Source organism: Coffea arabica, chromosome 9c, assembly GCF_036785885.1.
Source record: "Coffea arabica cultivar ET-39 chromosome 9c, Coffea Arabica ET-39 HiFi, whole genome shotgun sequence".
Classification (NCBI taxonomy): Eukaryota; Viridiplantae; Streptophyta; class Magnoliopsida; order Gentianales; family Rubiaceae; genus Coffea; species Coffea arabica.
Genome location: NC_092326.1, coordinates 127,427 through 148,124, shown reverse-complemented (window position 1 = coordinate 148,124; position 20,698 = coordinate 127,427). Strand labels below are relative to the sequence as shown.

General features: G+C 37.7%; 1 protein-coding gene and 2 long non-coding RNA genes across 4 annotated transcripts; 2 read left to right on the top strand and 1 right to left on the bottom strand.

Annotated features, from left to right (window-relative positions):
* The first annotated feature begins 2,641 nt into the window (after nt 1-2,641).
* Nucleotides 2,642-5,863, top strand: LOC113707957 (uncharacterized). The gene is made up of 2 exons (XR_003452384.2): nt 2,642-2,808; nt 5,133-5,863. It is a non-coding gene; the product is annotated as an uncharacterized lncRNA (long non-coding RNA).
* LOC140014398 (uncharacterized) lies at nt 2,817-3,923 on the top strand. The gene is made up of 2 exons (XR_011821171.1): nt 2,817-3,481; nt 3,577-3,923. It is a non-coding gene; the product is annotated as an uncharacterized lncRNA (long non-coding RNA).
* A 1,844-nt stretch (nt 5,864-7,707) lies between the features above and the next one.
* LOC113708502 (pre-mRNA-splicing factor ATP-dependent RNA helicase DEAH7-like) lies at nt 7,708-20,115 on the bottom strand. 2 transcript variants are annotated; one of them, XM_027230960.2, is made up of 18 exons: nt 19,898-20,115; nt 19,333-19,439; nt 19,086-19,218; nt 18,712-18,936; nt 18,403-18,473; nt 16,736-16,976; nt 16,288-16,449; nt 16,044-16,180; nt 15,677-15,774; nt 13,532-13,640; nt 11,930-12,107; nt 11,590-11,819; nt 11,309-11,485; nt 10,592-10,663; nt 10,311-10,487; nt 9,922-9,983; nt 9,650-9,802; nt 7,708-9,558 (listed from the first exon to the last, which is right to left on the bottom strand). In XM_027230960.2, the coding sequence occupies exons 2-18, from the start codon at nt 19,333-19,335 to the stop codon at nt 7,962-7,964; spliced, it is 3,825 nt and encodes a 1,274-aa protein (XP_027086761.2). In that variant the 5' UTR covers nt 19,336-19,439; nt 19,898-20,115; the 3' UTR covers nt 7,708-7,961. The 2 variants fall into 2 exon arrangements, with proteins under 2 accessions (XP_027086761.2, XP_027086760.2); XM_027230959.2 differs by having other exon boundaries at nt 7,720-9,558; nt 19,086-19,221; nt 19,898-20,039.
* Nucleotides 20,116-20,698: the final 583 nt, after the last annotated feature.

Genomic DNA, 20,698 nt, shown 5'->3' with positions numbered 1-20,698 from the left:
AATAGTAGGACTAAATCATAGAGTGGTTGATTGTCACATCAATCATATCAATCACCAGTCACATCATAGTGACGAGTCGAAACTTTTGATAAGACATGGTAGCGATATCAATAGTAGGACTGAATCATAGAGTGGTTGATTGTCACATCAATCATATCAATCACCAGTCACGTCGTAGCGACGAGTCGAAACTTTTGATACCTCAGGTAAATAAGCCATCCCGAGATGAATTCTTGGTGAGGGGCAATTGGACCGAAGTATCCTTTTGGTCCAGGCTAGCCGAGATGTTTTCTTAGTTAAGGTGGCTGAGATATTCACAATAGACATGAGAGCTTTCAAAAACTTGGACATAGAGAAGAAAAACACACGAGAGTTTCTGGGGCCATAGAATTTTTCCGTGATACAAGGTGGACTTGGAAAAATGCTTGCAAAAACTTGGATATGGAAAAGAACTAAAAGAAAAGCTGACAATACCATGTCAAAGTACCATGGAACTGGTGGTTACATCCCTGAGAAATATAAAGGCAGGAATGAAGTTAGGAACAGTTGATTTCGTCCCCTATCAACACCTTTAATAGGTGGGTAATACTACTGTAATTTCGCCTGCCTCTGCAAAGAGTGAAGCGGTGCCCGTTGGAGACATTTGTGGCTAGAATTTGTTTGTGGATTGCATACTGACCAATAATACATCCTTAAGTACCAATTTTACCCCTGAGTGACTACTTGGTTATCAAAGCCAAAGGTTGCCACAGATCAAATGGTGCGCTGCACTTTTTCCTATGCAGTGGCTTCCTGCACTTTTTCATCTTTTCATTAGACTATCAAGAACATTCATATAGATCTTTACGTACCAACACAGACTCAGGTTGACACCACCATCTCTTTGAGCCCTTCTACATCCTCTACGCCTGAAGCCACTCCTGGCACAGCAACAGAAACAACTGAATCACCAGCCAGCAACATCAACAAGAACCCACCTGCATGCAACAACACCCCAGCCAAGTGACCAAAGGCAAACTAAATCAACTTGGAACCCGAGGGCGTTCACCTCGTCCCTCCTCGGTTTCGCGACAGAGCGAGGTGACCTCTGCGAGTCCCGTGCCACCTCGGCTCGTTGCCTCGCCCCCTGGGCCGGCCTCAATCTCTCCGACGTGGCTTCACCTCGTTCGGCCTCCTATCTGACATCTGACGTACCACTGAAAAGGCTGACTTGTACATGACAGAATGATATGACAGTGACATGACCATTGTTATGTCCCTTCCATTAGGTCTAAATCTGACACTGTAAATCTAAAGCCCATGAGAACTCGAGCTTTATCATTCTTCTCACCATATTGTCTACTATAATTACCCTTCCACACACACATATAAACTCTCACTCACACACATACTAGAAAGACTAAGACCCTTGCTTTTATTTTGCAATTGGATACTCGAACTGACCTGATCGTTGGAGTGGGACCGAGGGACAAAGCCCCGCGCTCTTTGTGCAGATTTGATAGGTGAATCCCTTCGCTTCGCTTCGGTTCAATCATCCGGAAGTCGACTCTTCACAACCATCACGATCACATTGTACGTATCAACTTTTGCGGTTTTGCCTAGCTAATGTGTATAATATGAACTTCATGATGCTTTTGTCAAACTGAAAGCCTCATCTCCATCGACCGTATTTCTAACAGCTAGAGGAATCCTTTCGTCGAGGCTAATTAGCTCTTGCTAACTGTTGATGGCCTACTGAGAATACTTACTAAAGGCCATCCCTGAAAATTATAATCTCGTGTATGAATGTAAAAAATAGAAATAAATTATAAGAACATCCCTGAAAATTCCTGAAATGACAAAAACACAAATTTTATCCAGTACCAAAAAAGAGAATATGAGACCGAACAATTACAAGATACTAATTAGACAGTTAATAAATTTTATGAATAAATAAGTTTTAATTGGCTTCAAATTATTCATTTTAGCAAGAACCCTTCTAGTCAAGCAAGCAGATTTTTTGACCCAAGTGCGTTTAGTCATTTTTCATTCTTTTGGATGTAGTACAAACTTACGTCTCATGATATACTATTCCAATCATGGAAAATGGTTATATTTTCATAGCATCCATATTTTCTTGCGACTTAACCCTTTTTTTTTGACAATTCAAATTATTTTATATATCTATAATTAGCTTACATTTACCTCAAAAAAGGTCCTTAATTATCTAGGCTAACTAGAGATTTTACGGTCATTTAACCATTTATTCTTATCAATTAAGTTGGGTCTTGAGAACCGTTGTCCCAGATTTGAGAAATAAGAACATTATATCAAATTAATTTTTTTCAACGCAAAAACTTATGATTGTAAATAATTTTTTTGAAATTTTTGGGCAACAAAAGTAGAACGTGCGATGACACTAATTTAATATCGAAGTTTTTTTCTTTGGTAAAAAATTCTTAACTTCATAATACAAGTAATAATCTTAAAATTTTTTTCGAGATGGCAATTGAGTTTTTTGCATTCTCAGGGACACGCCCATCTGCCTCCCATTCTTCTGTACACAATAAAATAGAAAATACTAAAAGATAAAAAATAATTTTTTTGTCAATATTAATCCAGAGATTAATTGAAAGAGGTAACTTGATAAGAAAATTTAAAATTGGGGGTAGAAAACGAATTAAGGTAAACCTTCAAGGACTTCGACGACAACCTTAAATCCTAACGCCATAGTTAAAATCGTAAAACCCTTCGCAGAACCCTCTATTCTTTCTTATACACCAGCAAGAAGAGCAGAACGGCCAGGCCAATTTGGGGATCTTCCTTCCGGTAAATTTCATTCTCAACCCTTGTTCTTGTTTCATAGCCTTTCGGGCTTTTCTTTTTCCTCGGAATTCTGAATGTAATTGATTTGGGCCCTGAAAGCTGAATTTCATTTCCCTTGATTATGAACTATTTTGTATAGTTTTTTTAGTTGCTTGGCTTTTTTTTTTGGGGTTCATTAATGTATTTTTTATGAATATCTTGATTTTGGATATTTTGATAATTTCGATTGTGATGTGATATTCTTACATGACATAAAAATATTGCGTTGTGATATGGAAGTAAAATGATTAATATTTTCGCCATTTATCAAACAAATTAAGAGCATAAGATTGCGTTGGGAGGTAAATATATGAATTAATAGATTGATGAGCTTGGAGCTGTATCATTTTCTTTTAGAATTACTAAGCATGATCAAGGTGGTTGTATCTAATGTGAGAGAGCAGTGGAACTGCTCCCTTCTTGAATGACGAGGACTAGGAGGAAAATCGGATCAAGGTGTTTGTGGTGCGAGAAGGGAGGCCATCTGTGACCAGTATTTTGCTACATTAAGTAGAGAAGGTTAAAAGTTAATTTGGAAGTTGAATGCTTGATGGTAAGTTAAGGCCAGAGAGCTCTAGTGGAGAAAAGCTTACCGGAGGAATTTGCTTGTATTTCTGCAGAAGTGTATTGCAGGGTCGTAAGTGGCTATTTTTGTAGTAGTAGTTTACAACCTTTATCATTTTTTGTGGTAGGATGGTACCAGTAATACTCATGGTGTAAATTTTGTTGCAGTTTTTGATCAAAAGGTACCGTTGGAAGCTAGAGATCTGTAGGTGGAGAAGGTTTTTGTGATACTGGATGAATTTGCTCGGACTTTTGTGGAAGTCCCATTTGGGAGTCATAAGTGGCTAACTTTTGTCACTGTAGTTTACAAACTTTGTGATTGGTCACTGTAGGATGATAGGAGCAGTGCCTTTGCTTTTTTTTTTTTCCAGCTTTTTGTTCAATAGGTACTGATCTTATAGTTGTAACAGTAAAATTTGATGTCTTGGACACCAGTAGTAAAAAATGGTTTAGTATAGCATTTTGTGTGTTGCGCAAAATCTGTGCAGTATAGATCAGCTTCTGTTCCTCTTAAATGCCCGGTAGTTTTTTTCTTTTTTTGGAGCATGCCTGGAAGTATTTTGAAGTTTTGTGTTTTCAAAAATGCTGCTGTTAATTCATTTAGTTATTTTTGTTGAGCCTTTGATGTAGCTAGCTATTTATACTAGTTCTATGCATTGATTGGCAACCGTATAAAGCGCTACTGTGCCTTGGTGAAATCAGCGGGGAAGCTACCCTAACAAACTTGTCTTGTGGGATGGAGAAAACCTCAAATTGGATAGGTGAAGAGATGTTGATGGGACCTCTTCACAGGAAATGCCGGAACGGGTGGAGTGATTAGGGATGAATAAGACTGTTATTTATCAGGCTTTATGGTTAATCTGGATAAAAAAGCAATTCGGTGGCAGAACTTTGGGGGATGAACTACGGACACTCCATGGCATGGAATATGGGATACAAAAAGATTACTCTGGTGTTGGACTCACAAGTTGGGATACAATTGGTAGGTGAATCAATCAGACGCTGGATGAACCGAGTGTGGGAGTGTAAGATGGAGCATTGCAGGAGAGAAACGAACATGGCTGCTGATTGGTTAGCTAAGCAAAGTCTTAATAGTCAGCTAGGTCTACAAGTATGTCCAGAACCTTCTACTCATCTTAAGCAAATCCTGTTAGCTGATGTAATTTGGGTGGCATACCCACATCATGCAGTGGACCTATAGTCCTCCACTGCAGCACCCAAAAAAAAAAAAGAAGAGCTATTTTGAATAATTGAACTGCATCATCTTGACTTAAGCGGAAATGGAGAAATGTTCAAACTCCTGTCTTGAATCAAAAACTACTGAAGATGCTCTCTTTGGCTGCTTGTCCTCCAGTCCCTCTTCTTCGTCCATCTTCTCTAATTTTCATCTTTTTATGCATATTGTGAATCTGCTCCTGTCTTCTTTTACTTTTCCCTTCTATCTTTCTGAGATAAAGTTGAAGATAGCAACTAATTAACTTCTTTCAAATTTAGCTTGCACTCTTGGAATTTAAAATAGTATTTCCTTGGTAATTATTCTTGGTGCCTATTTGTATGATGCTTGAAGTTGGCCAAGTATTTTAACTGAATTGGTTTGTTGGAAATTGTTCAAGCGTTATTGCATATGCAAAGTCAGCTAATTTTGCTTTCAATTTGCGCAGCACTGTCTATAAAAATTTATGATACAGTAATTGATTTAACTAGTGGCTTCCCTTTTATTGCAGCTGCAAGGAGGTCTGGCACATTGTGATATATTGGTAATTTTATTCATCGCCAGCTGGCCACTCTGTAGATAATGGCTACACAGGGAAAGGAGGAAGAGCATCAACATTCAGGAGATAACCAACAAGCAGCAACAAACCAAGCTGATGTTGGCTGGATGGGAGCGATTCAGCAACAATATCGCAGAATCAAAGAAAATGCAGAAACCTACCCTTATGTATGGGGTTCTTATATTGTTGTGTATGGTGGATTTGGACTCTGGTTTGCCTACAGATGGAGAAAGCTCAGAAGAACTGAGGACAGAGTTCGAGTTCTGCAAGAGAGACTCCGCAAACTCGTTGAAGCTGAAGAATCAGCAAGTTCTAAAGTTGCTGAAAGTTCTACAGTAGGTGAAAAGGCACCAACGTCTTCTGATAAATCCAAAATTTAGTTGCTGCTGTTCCCAATTGAATTCAATATGTTTCCTGAAAGCTGTTAATATCACACCTTTTGATGTTTTAAATGGGTGGAAAAGCGTTTGATTGGTAAATCTGGAGAAAATTTCTGTGACAATGATTTGCTAGAGCTAAGTGCTAACAGAGAAAGCCAAATTGTAGAGCGAGAATGTTGTTGGTCTTGATATAGTTTTGCTAGACTGATGTATGTGGCATTTATTTCTGCAAACTAATATGTAGAATTAGATTCTTGAAATTATTTCCATTTCTATAAATGCTTGATCATTGAAGAAGTTAAACATTCCAGTCTGGAACTGGAAATCCGAATCTTACCAGATGGGAAATTTTCTTTTTTTTTTTTTTAACAAAAATTTGGTTAAAGATCTGTCTCCGGGAACAGATTCCACCAAGGTTGTCACATTATTAGCATGTCGGCAGCCGTAACCTCAATCGCCCTCTCAATCTTGGAAACAGACTATTGGGTGAGGGAGGCGTTAGTGAGTTAATAATGTGATAGTACCAATAGCATTGGAGTATTTCTCCCCTGGTAGGATGGTAGCGGGTCAAGTACCATAAAAAATCCTTCTTGTCAAAACCCTACTCGTATATCTAAGTTTTTTACCAAATTTTTTCGGGTAACTCTGTGGATTTTAAGTTTCATTATCAAACCCTCTCGCTTCCGAGTTCGGATTATTCATTGGATAACTTCTACCCACTAATTTGAACAATTCAGAAAAAAAGTAATTGACTATTATCAAACTAAAATTAATACATGCATAATGTTAAATCAACACAAACATGTTCAATTTTAAACTTTGGTAGAGTCATACAACCTATATGAGAGAAATTCAACATTTTATTAAGAATATTATATGTTTGTGTGTATCTATGAACGTCAGGTTTCGAGTTTTTAGAGTTCTCTTACTAAACTTTATTAGATTATCTGTCAATTACCTCTCATCAATACCAAACCCTAACGGTATATCCATCAGCCATCTTATTTGATTAACTATGAGGCCGACTACTCACAGGTATCGAATTTATCATATCCATTGCCATCCCTATTTCTTCGTACACATTCTCAACCTCTAGGGCCAAGATAAATAGCTAAGCAAATCAACTTCTTCCTTCAACATATATTTGGAGTTATATTCCTATTACACTATATACAAAGGTGATATGTTTCCACGCACTAATATCTATTAATGGTTTGATAGATAATTGAGAACACGCATAATGTTGATACATGGTGTAACAGAGCATAACACTAAGAGTGTAACAAAGGATTTAACTCATTCAATACACAGTTTAGTTCTTGATTTTATAGCAAACTACTCCATGTAACATGTCCAATAGCTGGAGATGTAACTATAATTTAAACTAATACAAATCAGAAAACAAGGTAGAGAATCATATGTTTAAGATGAAAAATGATTTTTTCACTGCCACCTAATAGACACCCGATTAGCATGCATGACGTACTATCTCAATATTTATTATCCCTCTTGCGTTTACACATTTTTCAAATCCAACTCATTTTTCCAAAAAACTAACTCTTGTTCCTTTTACTACTTGATATTGCTCATTGATACACTAAAATTAAGTTCGCATGGACCACTTATTGCAAATTTTGAAAATTCTGTTTAACTTGTACTGATTTCTTTACTAGATAAATGGTATGGAAGTTTCCTATTATTGCAATGAGGTTAAGGTTTCTGTATTTAACAACAAAAATACAAAACTTCCGCTCCAAATAGCATGCAAAGGTTCGGTCAGCAAAACATCTTCATGACATTTTTTTTTTTTTTTTGGTAGCAATCATGTTGGAATTATTGAGAGATCTAGATGTTCGTCAATATTGGTGAAAGAATGGAAAAAGTTCAAGCGAGTTTTGCTAAACCAGTTAGCCTACAACTCTAAATCATTGTTCTGAAACAATGAAGGAGCATCATTTTCTTCCCAGAATACAAAGTAATTGGAGAAGAATTTCTTGAACAAATGGAACACGATAACGCAAACTCTACGTATGAGCAGCAGCCAGCGGGGAACTAGAGTAGAGGAGAAATTGAGACCTAATACAGGGACTTCCAGAAAATATAGCCAGAGCTTTTTCCACTAATCCACTAAAAATTAACCCTTTAAATGGAACCAATAATGGCTAATCCCTCAAATATTTAAATAGTTGGAAAAAATCAGCAAAATGATAATTTGGTGGCAAACAGGGGGAAAAAAAAACATGGCATCAAGCAACTAGTTGTAGATGCCTAGACATTACAGCCACCAGAGAGTAATTCATCCTGCAGCTGAGTACTACAGAGGCAGAAATAGACGAAGTTTCTTTAAAATCAATGAAACCACGTCAAACAACTATATATCAAGCACATTTACAAGTTACATTTACAAACCAAGCCTCTTAGGCCTGAGATAAGTAGAAGAACCTTGTTTCAGTCCTGGCATTGAAACTTGCTGCTGTTCCTTAGCCCTCTTTTTCCTCTCTTTCTCCTTGTTCTCTCTTTCCAACTCCGCTTGGACCCGACGTAACTTCTCCATCTCTTCCTCCATGACAGTTTTCTCTTCCTTCTGTCTTTTTTTATGTTCCAAAAGTGATGTATCAGAATCCTTGACGGAGAAAAACATAGGTCCCAACTCAGCCAACCACTGAGGCTCCACTGCTGTCACACATTGCATGTACTCCTTTGTGGTCAAAATTAACTCATGATAAACCACATGATCAGGAGTGTAACCCAAACCATATAGGGCACTACTTGGATGCAGGTGGCATGGCATTCCATTCCTACAATTGACATACTCCCCAACTCCCTTTAGCCTGGCGGCATTATGGAAATACGCAGAACAAATGGCCTTTCGGACAATGTCCCAATCAGGACCACAAGAAGTGAGAGGAATTTTCAGTGTCTTGAGAATGTCCAGCAACTGGGACCTCACCTCTCTAGCTTTGCGTAACCCCTTGACATGCAAAAAGTGATCATTGCACCAATCACCTCGATATTGATTTGCTTTCCACTGCTGGTAAACATTAAGAAGAGTAAGGTGGTCTGATTCCGGCACAAAGAACTTCTCCCTGGCAGCATCACTCTCCTCTGCCCTGTCCTTGGGCCTAAAGAAGACAGATGGCACAGAAAGCATTGAGACAATTGTCAGAACCTCATTTATACATTCAAGTTGTTCACCAATAAGCAACATTTTTGCGAGGGGAGGGTCTAGTGGGAACTCCACCATCTTCCATCCAAGGTCAGTAAGGTTCCCCACATTATCAAGTGCACCTAAAACCCATAATTGGTACATGGAGTTAAGAATATTGTCTTGGGGAGGAGGGTCCATAAAATCAAAATCCAACAAGTTCTCGATTTTGAGAGACTTGAGCAACAACACCACGTTGCCTAGATTGGTCCTCTGAATTTCTGGCACAGGACTTGGCAACATCTCGTTTTGGTATGCACTCTCTGTATACAGTCGATAACAAGTGCCAGGCCCAGTTCTACCAGCACGTCCAGCACGCTGATCAGCAGCAGCACGGCTAACAGGGAAGACTTGGAGAGCATCCATACCCATCCGAGGGTTGTATACCTTCATTTTACCATAGCCCGTGTCTATGACATAAAAAATCCCATCCACTGTCAGAGAGGTCTCTGCAATATTCGTGGCAACAATACATTTTCGTGCTCCATCTTCAGCTTTCTCAAAGATTTTTGCTTGCAAGTCAGCTGGCAGCTGCGAGTATATCGGAAGAATTAAGAGCTTGGGGACTTGCTTCGTTGAAGAGACGAGCTGTTCCATACGTTCTGAAAGGGCATAACAGGTCGCCTCAATCTCATCTTGACCAGTCATAAAGATGAGTATGTCACCAGGTGCACTTGTAATATGGATGGTCATAGCCTGCTTAACTGCAGCCTCAACATAATCTTCACACGGAGATTTACTGTACAATGTTTGGACAGGAAATGTCCTTCCAGGAATGCAGAATATTGGAACACTGCAACAACACAAAAAGAATGATCATGTTAGAGAGAGAGAGTAGCAAAAATGAAAATGATTAGAACCTAGTTGGTACAAATTAAAATTACCTCCCGAAGAAATTTGAGAACTTTTGAGCATTAAGAGTGGCTGATGTCACAATAAGTTTAAAATCACGACGTCTTGCAACAACTTTCTTAAGGATCCCAAAAAGTACGTCAGTACTTAGTGATCGCTCATGCGCTTCATCCATTACAACAACACTGTAAAATCAAGAATGAAGCAGGTAAATGATACCATTCTGCTCACCAAAACTGGCGGCACATGCATGGTTGAAGAACTATAGAAATCTTAAGTATCACCATCTACGCATTAACCATACCGGTATTTGTCAAGGTCAGAATCCTTCAGTGTCTCCCGGAGAAGCACACCATCAGTCATGTACTGCATCATATAAAAAATTAGACCTCATAATTTGGCAAATAGATATTTAAAAGGCACACACACACCAAAAAAAAAAAAAAAAACTACACAGCCATATCCAAAAGCAAATAGCATAGCAGCTTTGCCAATGCACCGGTCCAAAAGGCAAAAATGACAAACTGGAAAAGAACAAAATGCACAATTCCCCAACTACTTCCCACTTGGAGATTAAGTCCATAAATTTCTGTTGTTTTACATCATACTATCACGAGTACCATAACAAGCAATCAAGGAGCAATAACACTATACATTTGGGCTAAGAAATGCCCAAATTGATAACAAAATTACCTTAATAACAGTGTTTGGCCCAGTTACATCTTCGAAACGAATTGCATATCCAACTCTATCACCAAGCTCAGTTTCCATCTCCTCACTGACTCGTTTTGCCACGCTCATAGCCGCTACACGTCTGGGCTGGGTGCAGCCAACAATTCCATTTATTGTATATCCATCTTCATGCAGATACTGCAGACAATGAACAAAAAGTTTAGATAAATAACACTCCAATCACAAGCAGAAGTCTAGCAAATGTAAGGTAATAATGGTGAGTGATATCAGTTTGAACAAACCTGGGTCAGTTGTGTTGTCTTTCCAGAACCAGTTTCTCCAACCACCACCACCACCTGGTTTTCACGGATGACCTAGACGAAAAAGAGGCAGCAGTTGATTAGAGGAGAAAAGCGCTAGGACAAACAAGTGGAGTTGCATAGAAGGTTGCTAATAGTGAGAAAGTTTTGCAGTATAAGAGTCCACTAAACAAATGGTGTAGTGTACATGTGATTCTACATCAAAAATGAAGGATTAATGTCATATTGGCTTGCAGAGAGTAGCTGTATCCACCAAAAGGTGACCATCACTGGATCATGAAAGCTTCAATATGTAGAAATGTTCAAGAACGCCCAACCCTCCCCCAAAACAGCTCTTAAGTGCTCCGAAAATCATCAGGTCTCAATTAAAGTAATTTCCCAAGCTCTTAAAAACCCAAACTGCAGATCCTCAATTTTAAGAGAAAAATTATATAGATAGGAAGAGTATTTTCATTTCAGCAGAAACAGGGGAGAGAAACTCATAGACCTAAATAAACCCGACTGCAATTTCTAAACATGATACCACTTAGTCCTTTATTTTAGACAATAAGAAGACCTATTCTCATAATCTATGAAACATTAGCATCACCAAACTTACGATGTCATGGAGCTCCTATCATGATACCGTGGACATGTACCGTAACACATCTCATGACACTCCTTGAAAAAATCAAACAGATACAAGGACAGAGATTAGACCTGAAGTAATTCATCCCTTATGGAGAAAATAGGCAAATACTGCCTTTGTTGTGCCAGTGTTTTGGACTTTGCAAAGTCACTCACTGCTTCCCCTTTTTTCAAGTGCTGTGCGAACCTGGCATCTTCCTTGAAATCAACTTCACCCTCTTCTCCTACTACAGCTGTATCTGCATCAATCTAGTGGTGGATTCAACCAAGAAAATTAAAACCACATCTTTTGCTAGTCACTTGTCAGATAAAGACCTTCAATTGACTTGCACGCGATTATTAGAAAGTCATACCTGTTCAGATGACTTTTCAACACCAAGGATATCCCCAAGTTTTGAACCAGCAAGTTCCCAAAAACGTTGGCGTGATTTATTCATGCTTTGCTTTTCATGAATTTCACGTACTAGGGCTGATCCTTTGCGTGATATTATAGCCATATCTGATGTTGGGTCTTTTATTGGCATTATAGGCTCAGCCTGCTTTGTGAAGACAATCCTCCCATCAAGAAAAGGGGGCTTTGTGTCTGTGAAAGGAAATGCCAAAATTATAGATAAAGCAAAAAAATCGAGTTAATCAAGTCCATTTAGTTCCATTAGCTACACAATAAGGTGGCATAGTACTAAAATATCATACCATGAACTAAAAGAATAACTTTTCGTTCTTCCTCGTCATCAAATTCAGTCTGCACTTCTGTACTTCTAACAGCTCCTGATCTCAAAAGTTGTCGGTCCTCCCATTGAGCGTTATCTGCAGCACGCTGAGATAACTTTTTGCTCTGAGCAAGTGTCATCATGGTTCCATCTCTTCGAACCTACAACAGAAAAGTAAAATGACAATCAACATTCATAATATATGTATACTAATACAGTAGATACCTTAAAAATAGAACAGGTGCTACATGACTATGTTGCAATTAAGCTACCCAGATTAAAATAACAATAGGCCTTTGGAGAGGAAAGATCACACACAAATAATTGATAAAAATGTCTTCACAAAAAATTAAGTGAGCAAACAAAACCATAAGATCACACAGACGTCATAGACATCGAATATGATGTTTCCAGGTCTACTCCATCTATTTGACATCCAAGGCCTAGTATGAATACAAAATCTGTTCCCTCACTACTCACTAGGAAAAGGATCATTAACACAGTTAATATGATTTATTTAAACAATAACAATCAAACCAGCACTAAAGAAATAGTTAGATGAAATTTTTTGTGTTTACTTCATTCAAATAAGCAGAATGAAAGAACAATTAAGTCAGACTGAATGAATAAACTGTTCAAATGAACAATTTTAGGTGAGAATATTTAAAGATAACGCAAATGTTTCATTTTAGTTACTTCACCTGGTGATTTCAAAGAAGTGAATAAGCAAATGCTTAGCACAAAAATTGTTACCAAAAGAATCTCAAAGAAGTGAAGGAACAAATGCAAATGTCCTTTTGCAATTAACTTGTCCTACATTTGACACATAGATGTTCTACAACACAAAATTGTCAGCATTGTCACCAATGGAATCTCAAAAGATTAGTGTACAGATAGCTTAAGGAGAATGAGTAAATCCAAATGGTGCAGAACTTAAATTACTGTCTGGAAGTATATTACAGTTATACAGATGGCTTAAGGAAAATGAGTTAATCCAAATTGTGCAGAACTTAAATTACTATCTGGAAGTATATCAGAGCCATAAAATCAGTTTTGCTACTTATATGTCATAAAATCAGTATATGTGCTTCATCCCACAATGCACTTTAAAATAAATCTCCCAGTGATCCTATATAGACCAGTGCACTAAGTCACAAGCAGATATATTACAAGATGTTACATGAAGTCCTTTGATTGGACAAACTCGACAATTATCATTTTATTGGATTTTCCTGTTGCTTTTTTATGCAGTATTCTTCCAAAACCACACCAAATTTGATCACATGCTGCTCAGGGTGAAAAACTACTGCAGCAAAGTGTCATTTTACCAGATGCTGCAAGGACGCATGCACAAAATTTCTTGTCAATTTAAATGTACATGATGTTACCATCCACGTTTTAAGTATGAAACCATAGCCAACTTTTCAAGTCCTTTTATCTACAGATGTAACACTCTAAAAAGAGCACAATCTATATACATATCATTTGTCTCAGTCAAAAGCACTTGCGAGCACCAACATCATGCATATGCCCATAAGATTGCTATTAATATCTGCAGATGCATATTAAGATGCTGGAGATTTACCAGTCGTTTGGCCAACTCTGCCTCTTTTTTCTGGAAAGAAGCCTCGTCACCAAGGAAAATTGAGGAGCTATCACCATCAAAAGCTGCACCTCCTTCCTCTCTATCATACCTGACCAATGATCATATTAACCATAATTATAAAAAGAAGAAAGCACTGCACAAGCACAAAGAAATCAACATCCTATTCCTGACATTTAAGATAGGCTACATTAGCCCTCTATCTTCAAATACACCCACACAAACACCCATGCTCTGTTTCAGTTGATTCTCACTACAAGTAACACAAAATATTGAATACCTGGATTAGGAAATGAAAAGATCTGATAGTAGCAGCAATTAGTTACAACAGAGATACATGTCTAATCCCTGGGGCTGTGCAACACTTTAACATGAAAGGGGTACCTACACTATTCTTTAGATATCATCTTATTTAGCTAATAACCAAAACTAATGCCAAAACTCCAAAATGTCTCATCTGACAGAGCTAATGCCAAACGATAGCAACACAACATCACCTAAATATATATTTCTACATTCTGCTGGAAAAACAATATACCTGTTCAATTTAGAGTTTCTCCTAGGAATTCTCGCTAAAAGTTTTTAGCAATCGAAATAGCTGCATGAGAGAAAAGTATACTTGAAGTTGGAGCAACTATAACAACTATCTGAGCACCTCCTTTTCTCTTGCATTCTAAAGCAAATGACAGAGAGAGACAACAATAACTTATATCCCTCAGAAATACCACATACAACACATAACCACATCTCTTTTTCTCTTTCTATGCAATTTCTAAATGTTATTTGTTCATCCAACCAAGTAAACTTAAAACTTTTTAGAGTCCAAAAGGCCTGATCAGAAGGTGGAGTAGGTCAATTAAAACTCTCGAGTTGAATAAATTTTGGTACCAGCTAGTTCATCAATTTTCGTACCTGGGATTTTAATCATGATAGGTACTTCAGTATGTCGATGGTTTATCCCCACTTGAAGAGTATCCCAAAATAGGTGAGGAAATGACACCACCAAGATTACTGGTAGGCCATTGGTAATAGACAAAAGGTTTTGAAACAAAAACCAAAATATAAGCGGAAGGAATGCAGGAAGAGAAGTTTAACAAAATCAGACAAGAGATCTAAAGGAACAACAGCGTGAAATTGAAGATAGTAAAAAAAGGACAAATCAGAAATTATAGGAATCACTCCTAGAAACATTTAGGTGCTATTCCCAAGGCTAGGTTGTATGAGTACCACACAACCCTCAGAAAAGACAATACATCAGCAGGAGTTTTATACAAAGATGAAACTCCATTCTTTTCTCCATAGAGAAGTGCAATTTTAATAGGCTCCTAAACCAAATCCCATAATGATTAGGAATCACACCACCTCCTACAATCCATCTCTCATACTAAAATTATTTGAAATCAGAAAGCATTCATTGACTCTAAGACAGTAACTGAAAAACCAGATTCTTGAAAAAGTAATATTAGTAAGATACCCCTAAATCTGAAAATTCAAAGAAACTCAGTAAGAGTAAAAGTTAATTAACTACTTAAATAAACTTGAATAAAAACACTTTTAAGACTCAGAGTAACCCCCAAATGGGCTCCTTGTCTCCCAATGGTGCTGAATCAAAGCCTGGGATCATAAAGCATCTCAAAGCCTTTTATAAACTTTAGTCTACTGCTGCCATTTGTCTTTACCAATGGTCAGAGTCTACCAGTAATTCTTCGTTACCTAGCAGAAGGGGTAAAATTCCCTTTGATGTCTAGCAATTACTGGAGATTTAATCCTTCAGTTCCTTTATGATCTCTTCTTTTTCCTACCAAATCACTGCATGGATTTCCCTACCTTCAGCTCCTAACTACAGCCTCATTGCTAATTCTTGTGTATCCTAATCCATGAAAAGTTATCAACTCTTATGGTGCTCAGTGTAGCACGATCTTTTTAGGTGGTAGGGGACAAAATCATAGTTACTCATATTCGTACTGCCCTTGATGATTGAAAACCTTTTGAATGGCTATACACCACACATTTACTTCCATTATGGAGGAAAGGCAATTAACCCCTGCTTCATGGGGCTTACTTTAAGAAAATCTCCCCAAAAAAATCTACTTGACAAATCCTTATGATAATTTTGGATGAAATTACCAGGCACGGTCGGAATTGTACTCCATCTCTAATCGCATGCTTTCAGTGATCTCTTGATCGTTATCATCAGTTGAATGATTGGTGTCAACTTGCGCATCCTGGAAACAATGAAAGCAGGAGAAACAAACTATTTCAATAGACTATTAAGGATTATTTGAAAAGCAACTATTTACAGAAAATTGACGAAAAGATGTAAATCTTCTAGACGGCATCCTGGAAACAATGAAAGCAGGAGAAACAAACTATTTCAATAGACTATTAAGGATTATTTGAAAAGCAACTATTTACAGAAAATTGACGAAAAGATGTAAATCTTCTAGACAATTTTCGAAGGAAAAAATTACCAGATCATAACAATATCAAATACCTCAAAGAAGCGCGAACTCTTGGAAGAATAGGTAAGGGATTTGGACCTTCCACTATTTCGAGAACTTGAAGATGCAACCGATGACCCAGAAGCCCGTATAGGAGTGGGTGAAGGAGCTACGCTGTCCCATGGTGAAGCTGAGGATCATGCAAGAATTACACAAAATCTACAGGTGACTTGATATACATTTACAAAATTCAAAATCTAGCCACTACAAAGACACAAAAGATTTTCTTTAGCCTACCAGTAGGAGTGTGTCCCCCCAACCATGGTGAAGCAAGGCGTGCATCAGGAGAGGCGCCAACAAACATTGGGGAAGGGGAAGGTTGATGACGTCTACTAGAGCGACTGTCCCGACGAGGTGTATCCTCCCATTCCCATTTACCATCATCCCATTCAGATCTGACTGTAAGATCACAAACATAATTAAAATAGCGCCACTGGAAATATAAATATTCTTGTGGATATTTTCAAAAGAATAGAGAATTGACTGCGAATAATTAACTCAATCAGAGAAAAAGAAACCTTTTTTGAATATATGGTGCAAACAGAGAATAAAAGTATCAAAGGAACACCATCAGTTAGCAGAGACTAACACCCATAGAAGGAACTCCTTTCTAGTCAAAGGTACTTAAACTACTACAAGCAATTCTATGACTGCATACCAGGAGCATAAGAGATCAACTACATACCAGGTGTCCTTATAGGACCTTCATATCTACTTCTTTTTCTTCCATATCCATCAGTATAATCACTTCCATGATGACGTGGCGACTCTCTATGACTGCCCCCTTCCCACTCAGTACTGTATCTCCTCGCCTCCCTGCTTCTGCCCCTATATTCCTCCCTCACTTTGCTGCTTCTCCTACCAGAGTCATGCAAATCATGACGTGGAGTCGGTAACCGGAAACTTCCAGAAGATGCTTCCAGAACCTTAAATTAAAATGAAAATAGGCAAAGTCATTAACCCCACTGCCAAAGTAATGGTGCATACAACAGTATATGCACCACCAAATGCTGCTGCTCTAAAAATAATAGAAACCAATGAAACAACAAGAAAACAAACAAGAGTTAAGCACCCATCTTTCTTCAGACTGAAACACATTCTCTTAGTCACAGGTAGACTAACATTAAAAAAAAATTTGCAATTGCTATTTTTTTTTTTTCAAATATCCCATGTCCCCAAGATGTCAGAATGTATCTTCTAAACTGCACGAGAGAGAGAGAAAGTATGCAGATAGAAGGCATAGACTGGCATACTGCACTTCACATTTTGTCACAAACTCAGCTCAGGGATGCACAAGAGCCAGCAAAAAGGATTCAATGACATGACAATGTTACAGCTCAGATGAGTCTAAGGTCATGCAACTAAAGTTTCGTGTATAGCTAATAACAACGAAGGAAACATCTATATCACCAGGTTGCTAATTCTAAAGAAAAGTGATAGCTCCATTGTAAACCTATAAGAATCCAATACGCCAAAGAATTCATGAACAGTTGACTGATATGAACATAATAAGCTTTAACGAATGAGCCAGGAAGCCACATTAGAAGTTATGTACCTCCAAATAGAAACATATCAGCAATAAAGAAGTCAAATTTGAATTTGACATGAATTCTCCATCCTAGCAGAGTACTATTCTCTCAACAGCCCTTTCAATTTTCAATTTGGATCTCTATTTCATATGTCAAGAAATCTAGAATCCCTCTAAATATCTAAACCTCCAACAACTTTCTCAAATATTCACAACACTCTAAAGCCAACTCTAAGACAAGCAAGATAAGATAAACAAATTTATTGAAAAAAAAAAATGACCTCTTCGGTTTTTACACAACAAAAGCTCACGCTAGAACAGCAAAGCAAGTATGATAGACCATGGAAGTTTTCGCTGTTCTCAAAATACTAAGGTCCTGTGTGCTTTATAGATTCTCTTCTTAATACTTTCTTCCCCTTGTCACCAACTTCATATTGAAAATTCACCACATGCATCAGTCAAGCATTTATTTACTTTGTATAGAAAACAAACAAATGAGTTCCCTATTTTGATAATAGACATCTATTTACATAACAAAATTTTGTCAATTTACAGCTGCTAAATCCAGTTTCACTACTCTAACCTTATAAACTAAATGCTCAGAACTCTTTTTTTCTCTTGCATATTTGTTTTTCTTTCTTGTTCAACAATTTTTACTATTAGCAATCTAAATGAAGACTAATAGGAGAAGAGCATTACTACAGTGAAAACAGAAATTCCCAGTAAGACAACTATTCTAGAAAGTTGGAAAGCCAAGTCAAGAAGCACAATTACTTCACAATTTACAAAATACATGGTTGCTGCAAAACTAAAATGATGAATACCTGAGTGTACTCATCTGAATGATGCCTTGAGGATGAGTCATGAATATGTGCTCCTTCAGTTACAGTACTTTCTGCAAATTTATATGACAGCATCTTAAAAAAGATACTAAAAAGGAAACAAAACAGAAAACAGAATACAAAATCAAAAGATGATTCTGATGTCTAACAAATTCATGTTCTCCTATGTAATTTTGCTGTCTCTCCCAAGTTCAGTCCATTTTACAAGGTTCAGCTCAAACTCTTTCTGCACTAAAAAAGGTTAAGAAAAGCAATTGCGTTAAATTGCAGAAGTAGACAATGAAGAGTCACCTCTCTTTGATGTCTTGCTGGTGGAAGATTCACGATAATGCCTAGTTTTTAAATTCCGATGAACTTCTTTTGCATCATTTTCTCCTTCGTCGATCCCTGAGGAAGTAGACCTTTCCTCATCTTCATCTAGAGATGCCACTACAGAAGCAACTCTTTCCCTTGGCATCTTGAATCCAACATCCACATCCGACCCTGATCTTTTAGCATTAGCGAGCACATCCAACCCTATTTTAACGGTCAAAATGAAGTTGGTATAAGGAACAAGAGAATGAATCTTCATTTGCAAATGCAACAATATTTCATGAACAGACATGGTGAATTATGAAAGGAATCAAAGCCACTAGGCTCTGACCACAACTCAAATGGTAACTTACCTAAAAGTGATTTCCTCTCTGAAGGTCTAAATACTACTCTATCTTTTCCCGGAGCAACTAGACCCCCACCAGTGGTTTTTTCAGGGTCTAATGTTGCGGTTGACTTGTCCAGGTCAATAGGTCCACCATTCCCCTGCTTCCAAAGAAAATGAAAAAAAAAAAAAAAAAAAAAAAAGAGGTACTAATAAGCAACATTTATCTTGAATGCCTGTCATAAAAAACTATCAAACATACACAGTTAACATACCATGGTTAGAATCAGTGAGACTACCGCAAGTCTCAGTGAGTCAATTTGGCAATTACAATCTCAGATTTTTCTCCACGAAATACCGCAACAATCTAACAGTACCCAATCTGATACACAAGAACAAATAAAACAAAATTAATGGCCATAAAACGCACCTTCCAAAAAGCGCTATTCATGAGACAAGACCCATATGCCAATTTAGTCAGCATACACCCAACAAACATAATTATCATCTAGTCAATAAACTCTATCACTTCCATGAGTCATTCACAGGTGAAAGCATTGGAGAAACAATACAGACGGAGGAGGGAGAAGGGGCTTTGCGCCGAAATAGCAATGATTTTTTTAAAGAACGAAAAGAAAAAAAAACACTTTTAATCCATAACAATCATATTCCGATTTGAATCACGCCTTATAACGTGCAACATTTTCCCAACTCTAATTCTATAAACACTATAAATCTCAATACATAGACATTACTCTCTAAAATTGATCCTTAGTTTTCAGCTGTGAAAGCCAAAAACCAAGGCAACAGAAGTAAAAAAGGCTGAAAATTGTGGAGTACCCGCAACACAAAGTGACGGCGGCAGACCCGAGACTGATTGTAGGAGCAGTAATCCGATGACTGAAACTGCAGCGCTTAAATTTGGGGACGGGGGTTGAAGAAGAGGGCAAAGGAAGAGAGAACTGTTTAGAGGATTTGGGGACGGAGACCGGCGGCTTACGGAGAAGAAAGGAACGATATGGAAACGGGTAGCCGGATTCAGTACCGGAGAGAAAAGGGTAAAGGGAAAAGGAAAAATAGAGCGGACGATTTTATCTGCATTAAATATTAATGGGAAATTTGTCAAATTGGTCCCTAACATTTACCTAAAACACTTTTTTAGTCCCTAATATATAAAATCAGCCAAAATTATCCCTCACATTTAAATTGTAATCCAATTTGGTCCTAATGCTCGTTTTTGCTCATTTCTCCGGCTAAAAATAGCACGCCTCTCTCACGTGATCATATTTTTAGGGGCAAAATCGAAAAACACATTGCATTACCGGTTGAAAGTAAAAGAATAGGGGACCACTTGACTTTGTTAAGAAACCTTAAATTGCATCCCTTAATTAACAGCATAACTTGGAAATGTTAGTGATGATGATGACGACGACAAAGCTCTAGAGTGTGACGGCTTGGGGACATGGCATCTCGTCCTAATTTTGGCCTTAATGAATTGGATTTCATTTTCTCCACCCTCGTCGTCGGCTCCATTCTCAATTTCCTGCTAGAGATGTTTTGCCTGTTGATAAAGTCAAGTGGCCTCCTATCCTTTTACTTTCATCAGGTAATGAAATGTGTTTTCCAGTTTTACGCCTAAAA